This window comes from Dasypus novemcinctus, chromosome 21 (genome assembly GCF_030445035.2).
Source record: "Dasypus novemcinctus isolate mDasNov1 chromosome 21, mDasNov1.1.hap2, whole genome shotgun sequence".
Classification (NCBI taxonomy): domain Eukaryota; kingdom Metazoa; phylum Chordata; class Mammalia; order Cingulata; family Dasypodidae; genus Dasypus; species Dasypus novemcinctus.
The window spans coordinates 66,480,987-66,496,974 of record NC_080693.1 but is presented as its reverse complement, the minus strand read 5'-3'; the positions used below and the strand labels follow the sequence as shown (position 1 = coordinate 66,496,974).

Below are 15,988 nucleotides of genomic sequence, written 5' to 3'. Positions count from 1 at the left end.
ACTGTAATAATAGGAATTTCATATGCCAGAGCAGACAACACACCGAAAATGTGAAAATTGTCTCTGTGCACAGATATGACTCCGCATTTGTTTTCCTAAATAATTATTTGCATTGTTTTTCTTACACTGAGAGTACTCACTGACCAGTCATTCAAATGGCTATTCAAATGAATTACCAGTGATACTAAGTTGTAAACATATTCTCCAAACAAAAAAGTACTCAAACCCCACAAGCACTAATGTCATTGATTTTAGTTCTGTTTTTAACATTTAAATAAAAATGGAAGTCAAATAAAGAAAAACTGTACTACCAAAATGCACTGTAAGTCACTCTTATATTTAACAAAAACTAAAGAAAATATCAAAAGGGGTGTCCACTAAAGGAAACAACAGAAGATTTATGAGACATTCTGTAATATAAAATCTATACACAAGATGGAGTCCTAAGTCTTAAGCTTAACATGATATATTGAATATTCGTATCAAGAATATTTAAAATTTTAAAAACAAATAGCTGACTATCAGTCAAAATCCCATGGGAAAAAAGGCATAAAAATAGCTTTAAGTAAACCCCTTTATCTAGAAAAAGACTTATTTCTTTCATTATGGAAGCTGCTAAATTTTAATAAAAACTAACTTTTAACTGCCTGTAAGCAGATCAATGTCAATAAGTTAATGAGAAATTAGCAGAAACATAAATGTAACTTTTTTAAAAAAACAAAACAGAAAAATACCTCCATTCAATAAAAATAATCAGTCTCAAATAATTCAGTACTTACCTTCAAATCTTGAGGCATCATGCATATGCTTTACCACTTCTGTAAGTTCTCCAAAATGTACTTTGTCATCTTCTGCAAGGCAAACATTAATTTTTTTAATAGATCAACCTCACTAAACAAGTCAGGATTCAACTAATCAATTTACTCATAAGAATCATTTTCTTTTCATGTTTTTGAAGAACGAAAGTCTAATTTTGTGGAATTAGTAAGTCTTAAGGGGAAGTTAGACTGAATTCTCAATTTCCATCAATCAAGAGAAATTATGCAATCCATATAGAGATATTAAAACAAGAGACAAGCCTCACTCTTGGTTTATCCATACAATTATCTGAAGATAAAATTGTTTTATCAGATAACTTGAAAGACTTCTTCAAGTGCTAGGTGCTTCTATAACTATAATTTCTGACACCTGTTTATACCCTTTTCAAATACAGAAGTACTAGATTACAAAGTGAAAGTGACAAAGAGTAACTTTGTTCTCAGAGCTAGGAATACTGATGCTTAGTTAAAAGATTTAGTCACTGCCACAGTAAATATTGCCTCAAATAGCAGGGCTCCTGAGGACTCTGGAGACAGCCAGACACTATAGACAGGGCAGACACTCAAGAGTTTGGTTCCCTGCCGGTTGGTCTTACCTTGGAACTTATGCTCCCCAGGTTGATAGAGTTGGACTCATTTGTGGTTTCCCTACACATGGCTCTTCTGCCCCTTCTATTTGAACCTATAGTTAGTACAATACTTGATAGGTATATGTCCAAGAGACTTAAATCTTTAGTCCATCCATGTGCCAGTTGGGTCCTGAATCTCTGCAGAGTTGCAGTACCTACTCTCCAGTTCATTGGACTCACCCAGGACAACTAACAAGGTGATGATGATGGGCAACATCCATCCCAAGGAACAGAGAGAGTCTGAAACTGCAAGCAAGATAGTTCCATTCATCAGCTCCATGGAATTTAAGCCCCTCTCAGTTAGAGGCAGTGTGGGCATCACCATCCCCAAATCCTCAAGATTGGGGAATGATCAATGAACTAAAGTAGACTTAGTATTATTCTACTATAGACTTATTGTTATTCTAGCAATGAAAGAGCTTTTATCATTGATGTGGAGACAGTGGCCACCAGGAGTTCTGAGGGGAGAGAGAGGGAAAAATCAGTGTAATACGGGGGGGATTTTCGGGACATTGGAATTGTCCTGCATGATGTTGCAATGATGGATACAGGCCATTATATATTTTGTCATAACTTACAAAACTGCTTGGGACAGAGTGTAAACTATAATCCATGGTTAGTAACAATGCTTCAATACGTGTTCATCAATTGTAACAAATGTATCACATTAATGAAGGATGTTGTTAAGGTGGGAAAGTGTGGGAGGAAGAGGGAGTGGAGGAAACAGGAATCCCCTATATTTTTTATGTAACATTTATGTAATCTAAAGTTTCTTATAGATAGATAGATAGATAGATAGATAGATAGATAGATAGATAGATATAGATTGATTGATTTAGTCACTGTAGTTTTGTAATTATAAACCAGAACAAAGTATAAACAACAAGGTGTATCACCAGCAGGTAAGTGTCTGCCTATAGTTTAAATATATACCTACAATTAATGATGCCACATCATCTGTTTATCTTGAATTTTAACTTAACACTTGAATTTTAGGAACTACACTACTATAAAAGCACATGTCTTAAGAGAATTTGTGGGAAGATGCAGAGTGGGGAGATCCAGGACTCAGTCCTTCCACCAAAACAACTATTAAACAGGTAGGAACTGTCTGAAACTATTTTGAAACTCCGGAGGCAAGAAAAACACTGTACAGCATACAGGGAAGACCAAGGAGAAAAAGGCTGATAAAGTACCATAAAGAACAGTAAATGGCTCTCTCTGTGCAATGGCTACCAGCACACATCCCCCACCTGCATAGTAGGCTGCTGTGGGGTCCAACCCTTGGCTAGCTTGCTAGTGACAGAAAAGGACATAAAAATCCTCTTCTCCAAGACCAAGGGTGGGCACGGCTGATCACTGACAGTATTAGCCAGCGAAAGGGGTATTGAGGCAAGATCCCAGAAATTGGTTGGTTTTTATAAATGGTATTTATTTGGGATAGGAGCATACAGATACAGGCCATAAGCATAAGTTACTTCTTTCACCAAAGTCTATTTTCACATGTTGGAGCAAGATGGCTGTCAACATCTGCAAGGGTTCCGGTTTCCTGGGTTCCTCTCTTCCTGGGGCTTGCTTCTTTTTCCTCTGTGAGCTTACTTCCTGGGGCTCCACCTTAAGGCTTCAGCATCAAACTCCAACACCAAAACTCCAACATCAAAAACCATCAATTCTAACCTTTGCCATGCCTTTTATCTGTGGGGACTCAACGCCCTAATGATGTGGCCCAATCAAAGCCATAATTATAACTTAATCACACCCAGATACAGATCAGATTACAAACATAACCCAATATCTATTTCTGGAATTCACAAGCATATCAAACTGCTATACTGACCACAACATTTGATTAGTGAATTCAGGACAATAGGGGTCCAGCTCTGAGGGAAGCCATTGTTTCAACCTGCCTGGACAAAAGCAGCAGCAGTCATTGTTTTGACACTCCCTGGATAGGGGCAGCAACAGTGGAGACAAAAATTCTACACTTCCTCAGGGTTGTGGGGAACAGTTAGATGAAGGGCTGCATTTGCTGGGCAGGCCAGGAAAGCTCACCTTTGAGAAACCATCAGAGAAGCTCTTGGCATCATTCTGGCCCCCTCCCCAGAGCACTCTGGAGCCAATCTGCACTCCCTTTGTGGGTACCTGGCCCTGATCTGGTTAGGAAAGACTTATTTGGGAAAGTCCTCTCCAGAATGCCCCTCCTTCCTCTCCAAGCAAAAGCAGCTTTAGGTAACAAAAGGGATATAAGAAACTATACAGTCCACCCAGTGGGCCATGGGAGGACATAAAATGCCCGGTAACTGTCCCTGCAGTACCACCCAGGACAACTCCAAGTCCCAAAAACGCTCCCACATCACATCTCTTCCTCCCACTCCCCACCCTCAACAGCCACTATGGCTACTTTCTTCACACCAACACATTTTCTTTGACTACTCTTCACAATAGTTCATGAATAGAATATCAGTAAGTCACTCTAATCCATACTCTATTCCTCCATCCTGTAGACCCTGGAATGGTTGTGTCCACTCCACATCTATATCAAGAGGGGGCTTATATTTCACATGGATGCTGGATGCAGTTCTCCTGCTTTCAGTTGTAGGCACTCTTGGCTCCCTGGTATGGTGGTTGACCTTCTTCATGTTAGCTGAGTGGGGTAAGTCCAATAAACCAGAGTGTAGGAGTTGCAAGTCTGTTGAGGCTCAGGGCCTGGCTATCACATGGTCAGTCCAGAGATTCAGGTCCCCTGGGTATGGACTGTGGGAGAGTGTGGGCTATGGTGTGGACCATGGACTATGAGGTGCAGCGGTGCTCAGAGATGTATTCACCAAGTGCAATGAATGTCTCATGATGATGGAGGAGGTTGTTGTTATGGGGGAGGAGTGGGGTGAGGAGGGTGGGGGTATATGGGGACTTCATATTTTTTTAATGTAACATTAAAAAAATAAATAAAGACAAAAAAAAAGAAACTATATAGGCGAACAATGTGGAGCAAAGGCATGACAGCTTCAAACACTCCAGAGAGGGAGGGTTGTCTCATGGAAAAGAGGGGGTACAACCAAACTCCTGTAAACAAGGGAACTTCAGAATAACTAACAAGCAAAAGTCCAGGACAACAGAGAGGCCCAGAAAGAAAGGGAAGACCCTCCACACTGATTTGCATTGGGTAGACCTTCCTGATAACAGGACTGAAGCTCAAGAAAATCTCTCTTAAAACCAGTTAGTTACAAAATCAATAAACAGACATCTCAGAAAACAAATCCAAGGGTTAACATTTTAAAATATTAAAATGTACAGTGAGAAGAAAATCAAACAAAAATGTACAGCGCACAACAAAAGAGTACAAGACCAACAGGAGATGATGGCCCATCCAAAGGAAGAGGTAAAAATCCAGAAAACACCAATGAAGAAGACAAGAATGAGGACATACTGAACAAAGCCTTTATTAAAAACCTTAAAATTGCTCAAAAAGATGAAAGAAAATATAAAAAACTAAAAGATACCCAGAACACAAAGTGCAAAGAGACAGAATTTTTAAAAGAAAAAACATAATGACTGAAAGTGGAAGAAGACAAAAAAATGAAAGGAAAAATTCCTAGGAGGGTTTCAAGAGCAGACTAGGGCTGGCAGCAGAAAGAAAACATAATTATTAAATGCATAAATAGTCCAAGACACCTCTGGGGCACCATCAAGCACACCATTATATGTATGATGGGAGTCCCAGAAGGAGAAGAAAGAGAAAAAAATAATGAGAGAAAACTTCTCAAATATAGCAAAGACATGAATATGCATATCCAAGAAGTTCAACACCTAATAGGAGAAACATAAAAAATACTGATCACACTACCAAATGCAAAGGGCAAGGAGAGAGTTCCAAAAGCTGCAAGAGAAAAGCAATGTGTTGCATAAAAGGAAGTCACAATTAGATTGCGTGCCAATTTCTCATCATGAACCATGGAGGCAAGAAGGAAGTGGGTTGAAATACTCATAGGGATGAAAGAAAACAAATGCTAGTCAAGAATTTTATATCTAGCATGATGTTCTTCCAAAAATGAGGGAGAATATAACATTCCCAGATAACATAAGCTAAGGAAGTTTATCACCATTAGACCTACCCTATAAACATTGCTAAAGGGAGTTTTTCAGACTGAAAGTAAATGACACTAGACAATAGTTCAAAGTGGCATAAAGAAATAAAGACTTCCAGTAACAGTAACCATTTAGGTAATTATAAATGCCAGTATTATTGCAGTGTATTGTTTGGTTTTAACTCCACTTCTTACATCCTACAGGTGCTAAAATACAAATACTTTAAAAGTAATGATTAATCTATGTTCTTGGACATACACTGTATAAAGATATAAATTGTAACAAGTACAAAAGAAAAGGTGGGGGATAGAAAGGTATAGGAAAAGTATACATGCATGCTATTGAAGTTAAGTTGGACTTGAACCAAAAGTGATTGTTATATATTTAGGATGTTAAATTTTAACCCCATGGTAATCACAAGGGAAAGAGATGAAAAATACACCCAGATAGAAATGAAAGGCATTCAGTATGGTACAACACACAAAAATCAAATAAATGTAAATATAGGCATGAACAATAGTGAGGGTCAATAAAAGTATAAGACATGCAAAGGCTAAATAGCAAAATGGCAGAAGTCCTGCTTTATCACTAGTAACTTTACATATAAATGAATAAACTCTCCAGTCAAAAGGCAGAGATTGGCAGAATGGATAAAAGAGCATGACCCAACTAAATGCTATCAAAAGACGCCCACCTTAAATCCAAAGATATAAGAAGGTTGAGAGTGAAAGAATGGAAAATGTATATATACTATGCAAATTGCAACCAAAAAAGAGCTGTGGTAGCTACTAATATAGGATAAAATAGATTTCAAGTGAAAAACAGTATATACGACAACCAGCAAGATGGTGGCAAAGGAGTTCCTAGAGTCAGCTCTTGCTGAGCTTTCTAAAGCTCTTGCAGAGCTATCTAAAGCACATGTTTGAGGGTTCCAGGAGACCAGAAGAGGATCCTGTAATATCCTTGAAAGAATGGAAGGAGGAGACTGCCCATCTGCAGAGAAGACTTAAATAGTGCACTCCATGCCACACCATAAAGGCTGGTACCCATCCGCAACTGGCAGCACCAGCTGTCTCTATAGCTATTCTGTGGCTGGAATTGGAAGCTCCATTTAAAAACAGGAGAAGTTGGGTTGGGCACCAACTTCAGCTACTAAATAATAAATTCAGCTGGCTAAAGTATAATCCTAAGAACAGCTAAAGTTTGAGCTTGTCCAGGTCAGATAGAGGTCAGTAGCTGCCATTTTGACTTCACCCCTAGTTTGAGGGGAAGCCGAGCTAATTGAAAATCACAGTGATGGCAGGGACCAGCTTCTTTCCACCCAGATCATACTGCAGCCCTAGCCTAAGCTTCAGCCCTACCTCTGTCAGGGAAGAAGCTGGTGGGACCTGCACCAGCCTTTCCAGGTAACTGCAGGTACGTTTGGCTGGCATGGACTGAATAGTCAGAAGTCTCTTGGGCAACTGCAGTCATCTTGGACCTGGATGGCATAGACTGCTGCCCACATCTGCAGCTCCATCCCTGCCCCAAGCAGGGGAGGAAGGCATGCCTTCATCAGTCCATCTGGGCAACTACAGTCTAGGCCTGCACGACTTGGATTATTACACAAGGCTGTGGCTCTGTCCCCATCCCTGGCAAAGGAGAAAGGTGGGAGAAGCTTCATCATTCCCTGGGGCAATGCAGGCAGCTTGAGCCTCCACAGCTTACAGCACCAACTACAACCTAGGCTCCTACTACAAAACCAGCAATGGAGAAAGGGCAAGAATGCCCTAAAGAGAGAAGCAGCACATACAATAAATACCTCTAGTAAGCCAGACACCAAGATACCAACAAAAAACAATTCATAACAAAAAACAGGAAGATATGGCTCAGTTAAAGGAAAAAGATAAGCCTCAAGATGACATAAAGAAGCTGAGACAACTAATCATAGATGTTCAAACAAATTTCCTTAATAAATTCAATGAGATTAAGGATACAGTAATACTTTGGACTCTTTGAAGGAATGCTTTGAAACTCATGAAATTTGGTACTGAATGCATTTGGACACGAAAATTTTGTCCTGGTACTTGTTGTCTGTTTGGTACTCAACACACACACACTAGAACTTGTCAGTATAGGTTGCCTCGTGACTTGCTACCCTTTTCAGCCAAAACAAAGGGTCACGCATTAGTCACTTGGTAGTTCTTGCCCTGTGCACATCCCATTGCAGTCTTATCTTAGCTTCTGTGATAATTTTGTGTATTTTTGCATTTTTTTCCTCAGCATGGGTCCTAATAAATGAGCAGTGATAGTGCTGAGCAGAAAAGAAAATTACTTCACACCATTGAAAAAAAAATAGGTAAGTATGACGCAGTATTCGTTTTACTGATCTTGCTAGGAAATACAGTATGCCTAGAACAATGGTCTCCACCATCATTAAGAATAAAGAAGTGCTAAAAAGACTGATGTTGGGAACTGGATGTGGCTCAACTGATAGAGCTTCCACCTACTATACTGGAGGTCCAGGGTTCAATACCCAGGGCCTCCTGGCCTGTGTGGTGAGCTGGCCCAAGTGGAGTGTTACTGCGTGCAAGGAGTGCTGCCCCATGCAAGAGTATCCCCCATGCAAGAAGTGCCCCTCACACAAGGAATGTCACCCTGCACAGAAGTTTAGCCTGCCCAGGAGTGGTACCGCCCACATGGAGAGCTGATACAGCAAGATGATGCAACAAAAAGAGACACAGAGAAGAGACGATGAAAGACACAACGAACTAGGGTTCATTGAGGTGGTGCAAGAGAACAATCACCTCTCTCCCACTCTGGAAGGTCCCAGGATGGGTTCCTGGAGACCTCTAATGAGAATACAACAGACACAGAAGAACACACAGTGAATGGACACAGAGAGCAGACAATCGGGGGGGGAGGGGTGTGGAGGGTGGAGAAATAAAAAACAAAGGAAGAGAAAAAGGCTGATGTTACAAAAGGAGTTAAGGCTGTAACAAAGCAGCATTCCCAAACACACAAGGAAGTTGAAAAGCTGTTATTTGGGTAAATTAGAAACAGTTAGCAGGTAATAGTGTATCAGAAGACATGATAAGTGAAAAAGTAAAAGTATAGCATGCTGATCTTTTGAAAAACAAACCAGAACTGAGTGATGACAGTGTTGAAGTTTTTAAGGCTAGCCATGCTGGTTTGATAATTTTTAAATGAGGACTGGCATCCTCCCATGTGGTAGACAGATGCCCTATCCATTGGGTCAAGTCCGCTTCCCCCAATATCTACTTTTGGAATTCGTAACCATACCAAACTGCTACAATGATACACAGGAAAATTGCAATTAATGTAACTTATGGACAATAGTTAACAGTAATGTAATATTTTTACAGCAATGGCAAAGAAGATATTATATCAATCTAAGGGACAACCAATAGGGGGATACAAGAGGTTAAGGAGTTTTGCCTTTTTGAGTAATGAAAAGGTTCCAAAATTGACTGAGGTGATGACAGCACAAGATGAAAATGACAGTCACTGAGTGTACACCTTGAATGGATTGTACAAGGCATGGGACTGAATAACACAGTGAATCCTGTGGGGAAGATGTTCTGTGGTTAAGAGAACAAATATGACGATATTCTCTTATGAACTGTGTATTAGTCAGCCAAAGTGGTGCTGATGCAAAGTATCAGAAGTCTGTTGATTTTTATAAAGCATATTTATTTAGGGTAAAAACTTACAGATACAAAGGCCCCAGAGAATCCAACACAAGATTGCTATTCTTACCCAAGTCAGTTGCCATGTGTTGAAGCAAAATGGTTGCCAATCTCTGTGAGGGTTCAGCCTTCCTCTCTCTCAGCAACAAGGTGGCATAGGGTTTGTTTCTTTCCAGGATTCCTCAGCTCAGCTGCTCTGTTCTGTAAGAACAGAGCTGCAAACTATCAGGAAAAATGCTCATTTTTCTTCCCAGGGCCTCAGGATCTGCCATGTCTATGGAGCTTTATTTTCTAGGCATCTTCTTCTGTGTGTCTTATTGAGTGAATGTCCGTTTCTATCAGTCCACCAAGGGAACAGGGACTCAACCTTGAGTCACACCCTACTGATATGGTCAAAATCAAAGCCTGAATCTTAATTTAATCAGGTAAACTTAAAACCTTTGAATTTAATACAATCAAAGAGTATCAGGCCCAGAGGAACAGACCAGTTTATAGACATAATCAGTATCTTTTTTTAAAATTCATAAATAATATCAAACTGCTACAAACTGTAACACATATATAATACAAATACAGGGTGCTATTAATCAGGTGGGTTGGGGGGAAAATGCACTAAATGTAAGATATGTGCTATAGTTAGTAATACTAGTTTGACAATGCTCTTTCATAATTTATAACAAACAGCTCACAATAATGCAAGTCAGTGGTGGTAGGGTGGTGTTTGAGAGCCATGATGATATGCATGTTTGTTTTGTAAGTTCGCAACTTTTATACACTTATTGTTTATGTATGCTCATGTATGGATGATATATCAATACAATAGTACTAGCATTTATAATTACCCAAATGGTTACTTTTATCACAGGTCTTTATTTCTTTATGCCACTTTGAACCACTGTCTACTGTCCTTCCCTTTCAGTCTGAAAAACTCCCTTTAGCATTGCTTGCAGGGCAGGTCTAGTAGTGATAAACTCCCTCAACTTTTTTTTTCATCTGGGAATGTCTTACTCTCCCTCACTTTTGAAATATAAAATTCTTGACTGGTAGTTCTTTTCTTTTATCCTTTTAAGTATTTCAACCTATTGCCTTCCTGCCTCCTTGGTTTAGATGAGAAATTAGAACTTAATCTAATTGGAGCTCTGTTGTACATAACACATTGCTTTTCTCTTGCAGCTTTCTAAACTCTGTCCTTGTCCTTGATATTCAACAGTTTGATCAATATATGATATGGTGTATTTGTTCTTCAAGTTAACTTATTTGGTGTTCTCTGGGCTTCTTCAATGTGCATATTCACATCTTTTGCTAAGTTGAGGGTGTTTTCTGTCATTATTTATTTGAATATTCCTTCTTCCCCTTTATCTCTTCTCCTTCTGTGGCTTCCATAATGCATATATTGGTACATTTGATGGTGTCCCAAAGGTCTCTTAGGCAATTTTCACTTTTTATAAAAGTTTTTTCTTTCTGCTCCTCAACCTCTAATTTCAATTGTCTTATGTTTGAGATTGCTGATTTTTTTTCTTCTGCCAGCCCCAATATGCTGTTGAAATCCTCCTGGGAACTTTTCCTTTAGTTATTGTGGTCTTCAATTCCAGTCATTCTGTTTGGTTCCTTTTTAAAATTTCTATTTTTTGAGATGCTCATAGTGTTCATTCATTGTTTCCCTGATACCCTTTAATTCTTTCTCTGTATTTTTCTTCAACTCCTTGAACATACTGAAGTTCATTTTTTAAAGTTTTTTCTGGTATGTTCACAATTTGGTCTTCTTTGTTGGTGTTCTCTGGATTTGTATTCCCTTCCTTTGGATTGGCCATCATTTCCTGTTTCTTTGTCTTCTACTCTTTGGTTGTCCACTGTATATTTTTTAAAAATTTTTTAAGTTAACTCTGGGATTTATTACCTGATATGCCTGTTTCTTGAGTTTGTAACCAGCTGGTGATATGACCAAGATTTTCTTGAGATCTGCCCAAGATGAACGCAAAGTGGGGGTCTTTCCTATCTTTTTTGGCCCTGTGTCTTGTTCTGTGTACTTGTAGTTGTACCTCTCCCTCTCCAGGGTGATCCACTGCTGGATTTAAAGCCAGTAATCCTTTGCCCCTATCATCCCGCAATTGTTTCTTAAACTGCTTTCTTTGTCTCAAGCTGCTTTTGCATGGAGAACAAATTCTGGGAGGGGGAGTACTCCAGAAAGGAATTTCCCTAGTCGGTCTTTTCCAGCAGGAACTCAGTCAGGAACCCACAAAGGGAGTGCTGGCCAGCTCCAAACTGTGCTGGAGAGGGGATAAGGGAGGGTTCAGGAAGGGCACCAGGAGCTTCTTCCATGGCTCCCCAAAGCTGCATTTTCTTGACCTGTCCAGGAAATGCAGCCCTTCAACTGCTCTCCATAGCTCTGAAGAAGCATACCATCTTTAATTCTCCCCCACTGCCTTTTGTCCTGGACAGGGTGTAACAATGGCAACCCTCACAGCCAGGGCCCCTGCAATCAGTAGTCACTAATCAAAGTTGTGAACAAAGTGAATGGTCTGTGCCTACCCCAGAACTTGGGGAGGTGGGTTTTTATGTCCGTTTCTGATACCAGTAAGCAACACCAGGGGCCAGAGCCCACTGCAGTCTGCTGTGAGAGTGAGGTATGGGTGCCAGTAACCATTAAATGGAGAGAATAATTTATTGGTATTTATGGTAATTTACCAACCTCTTTCTTCTGCTCTTCTGTGGATGCTGTACAGTGTTGTACTAGACTCCAGAGTTTTGAAATAATTAATTCAGACAGTTTCTACCTGTTTAATAGTTGTTCTGGTGGAGGAACTGGTTTCTAGAGCTTCCTGCTCTGCCATCTTCCCACAATCCACCACAGTATATGTGTTTTTATCATCACAAGTATTTTATAGATAGCTGAGTTATTTTTATAGCTCATAAAATAATACTTTTATTTAATATAAGCTATATAATATGTTCTCTGGCACATGCTGCTTACAACTTCCATTCAGTCTAACAAATGGAACCTGAAGTTTTTCCACAGAGGAACGAAGAGAAAAAAAACCCTATTATCAGGTAGTAAATACCATTTTGTTTTCATCAATTCTTTTCACTTCAACTATCCCAATAAACAAAACGATCAATACACTTAAAAGTCCAAAACTACCAGCCTCAAACAGCACATCATCATTTCCAGGAGCTTAAAGGAAAAAAGGGGTAACTATAATGCTCACAGAGAAAGAAGGTTCTTTGTAAAACACCCATTACAACTTGCTCATGTTACTAAGCTAGTTCTGCATATACGATCCACATAAAGAAGTATAAAAACACATTTTCAACTTCAAGGTACTAAGAATATAAGGGAGTAGAAATGTCCATCTGTGGCCCACATACTCTCTTTCTCTCCTGCATGCAGAATATCAGCAATAAACAACAGTCTTTGTTTTACAATGCTTTTGTGAGCTTTGCTGACTTTGTTGTATTTTGTTTCATTCGATTCATTTTTTTTCTCACTTCCTAACTAAGAGGTGGTAGTCACCAGCAGACATGTTTTGCTAACAAATTAAATAAAAGTCTATTTCAACAAAACAGTGTGGCTATCCCAAGTAGTATTGTTATAAAAGTTGAATAATCTCTTCACATTTGTTAATCATCCCCTCTGTGTTCACTGAGATGTGCCATTTTCCAGTAACATGATATAAAACTTGAAGACACTTAATATATATTTGATCAATTTAAAGTAATAAAAAATTTAGTGTTAATACTTTTCCACAGAACAAGCAAACAATATAAACTTTCTTTATATTTCCTAAATGTATATATTGGCATTTCAACCATGTTGAAACACTATCTCACCAAATACAAGATAAAGGTTGAGAGAAATAAAGTCATATTCTTCTATATAACCTTAATTTTAGTATTTGGAATACCCACCATCAACTGTTGCTAGTTGCAGTGCAGCAACAAATTCATCTTTTTTTAAATTACTATTCAAACTAGACAGAATGTTCCAAAGATCAGAAACAGTCACCTTCTCTTTGCTGAGATTCTTGAGGTTTTCAATAGCACCAGGCAATACTAAAAGGTAGGTAAAATACAAGTTTTATAACATGCTTATCCAAGAAGTTAATACAGTAAACATTATCTAGAATAGTCAGGAACTGAGGTTTTTCTTGTTAATAAGAATAACAAACATAGATCGCATAATTGAATTTCCAATTTTTAAATATTAAAACAGAATAATCAACACAAAGTTTAATGTATCTTTAAGGAATCTGAAATATTTTAAGAACTTATGGTTTCCACATCTCCAACTAATAATTATAAAGAAAATTTTCATTGAACTATATATATAAAAGACTGAATTCCCAAATATTTCCAATTGATACAACCATGAATTAAATAGTTTTGCTCTATATCTCCCACCAAAATTATTTTCTGATTCTTGCTTCTTCAATCTGCCACTGCAGATCATAGAAAAAAGTTTGGGTTTTTATTAAAATTTCAATAGAAAACATTTGGGGGGTTTTAGTGAAGGCATGAAATTATTTTATTATAAATTCAAAAAGATTGTTCTGCTGCTATATAAACAATGGATGCTCTGGAAGATCAGACAGGAAATGACTGTAGTGTTTCAGAAAGAGATGACAGTGACTTCACAAGGGTGATAGCAATAGAGATAGTGAGAAGTGAACAAATTCAGGATGTATTTTAATATGAAGCTGAGAGTATTTAGTGATGAATTGAGTGGGAGTCTGAGGGGACTGGGGCCATGACATTAGGAGAATTCCTAGGTTTAAAGCCTAAGCAACTAGGTGGATATTGGTACCAATAACTGAAATTAGAAAAATTGGGGAAAGAATAGTTTTGTCAAAATACAAGAGTTTTCTTTTGGACACATTAAGTTTGAGATAAATTGAAAGTCAAAAGAATATAGATATGATTTAAACCAGTAAGATCATTCTGGAAGTCTTAGAGAATGAGTCTGAGAATGGAATCTGGGATCATGCTACTCTTAAAAGTCAACCAAGAAAAAAAAGCCAGCAAATAAAACTGAAAAAGGGCCAATAACATAGAAGGAAAATTAGGACACTATAGTATCACAGAAAACAGGTAAAGAGAATTTTTCAAGTACAAAACATATCTTAAAACCTGCTAGAGGTAGAACAAGATGAAAACATAAAAGTGACCATTGAGAATTTAGGAAGATGAGATTTGGCTTTTGTAAAAAGTTACTGTGGGGTGGCAAGGACAAAAACCTGAATGAGTGGTTTTTGTTTGTTTGTTTAAGATTTTTAAAATTTATTTCTCTCCCCTTCTCCCTGCCTCCGCCCCAGTTGTCTGTGAATCTGTGTTTCTTTTTTGTTGCGTCATCTTGCTGCGTTAGCTCTCCGAGAGTGCGGCACCATTCCTGGGCAGGCTACACTTTCTTTTGTGCTGGGCGGCTCTCCATACAGGGCTCACTTCTTGCGCGTGGGGCTCCCCTACGCAGGGAACACCCCTACGTTGGGGACAACCCTGTGTGGCACTGCACTCCTTGCACACTTCAGCACTGCACATGGGCCAGTTCCACATGGGTCAAGGAGCTCCAGGGTTTGAACTGCGGACCTCCCATGTGGTAGACGGACGCCCTATCCACTGGGCCAAATCCACTTCCCAGCATCCTTCATATTGATGTAATTCAAATCACCTCACACTCCTACTCATTAATTTTAAAGGTTTTCTATCAAAACCAAGTAATAAATAAACTCCTTAAATGAGACACTTCTCCCTTTTCTCAATTCATGGAGCACTTGATTTGAACATCTCTTTATACTTTGAGTTTTGAGTTTATTTCTCATATCCCCTTCTAAATTCTAAATTTCTTTAAAGCCAGAGCTGTTCTTTACTGTCCCCACATTATAGAACAAATCTTTGTACATAGTAAATACTTAGTAGAGAACTAGATGAATAGAGACAGAGAGGCAAAAGGCAGACAATAAACTATACTTGTAAAAGCATGGTCAAATCCAACCAGAGCAAAAATTCAAGTGTCGTCTCAACCATAAATACTAGAAATGAAAAGATATCTACCATACCATTTCAATACTATTACAGATAAGCACAATTTCCATATGCAACAGACATTTTTGTACATGCACTCTTAAAACATCCACTTGCTCAGAGAAAACATTACTGAAAAACAACTTCAACAATTTTACTAATTGAATCCTATTTGATATAAGGCTGGAAAAAAATGTTTCTTACCCAGTACTTGTTTGTTCTGAAAATAAATAGGAAAAAAAAGTGGAAATTAGGGAAAACTAGAGGCAGAACTAAAATAGGGGTTGGTGAGAGAGAGAGAGAGGGAGAGAGGGAGGGAAAGAGGGAGAGAGGGAGAGAGGGAAACAGGGAGAAAGAGAGAGGCTGGAAAAGATACTAATGATTAGACCAAAATTTTCTTCTGAGTTCTGAAAAGTTAAAGCTACATAATTGATTACTTACTAAATACCCCTGAGCACAATGAAGGAACTATGCCAATCTAAGTTTGTCAGACCTAGGAAAGAGTTTCAAGAAGGAACACTGGTTAATTAAGTGTGTTAAAAAGTCCTGAGAGATCAAGGAAGATGGGAGATAAAACATTTCACTTATTAACATGGAGCAATTTAAGTGAAGAATGAAGGTAGAAGCCAGAGAGGAGTGGGATGTGATGAAATGGAAGTAACAAGTGTACACAACATTTTGTGAAAGTTTGGTTGGGAAAGAATGGAGAGTGGGCAACAGATAAGAATATGGAATGAGATTTGCTTTTTAT

General features: G+C 38.5%; 1 protein-coding gene across 1 annotated transcript in view; it reads right to left on the bottom strand.

The window, feature by feature from the left end:
- The window catches only part of EFCAB13 (EF-hand calcium binding domain 13), a 316,951-nt gene that overhangs the window by 188,780 nt on the left and 112,183 nt on the right, over positions 1–15,988 (bottom strand). Inside the window, 2 exon segments of the mRNA XM_071210907.1 lie at positions 780–851; positions 13,129–13,272. Of these exon segments, the coding sequence (XP_071067008.1) occupies positions 780–851; positions 13,129–13,272 (216 nt within the window).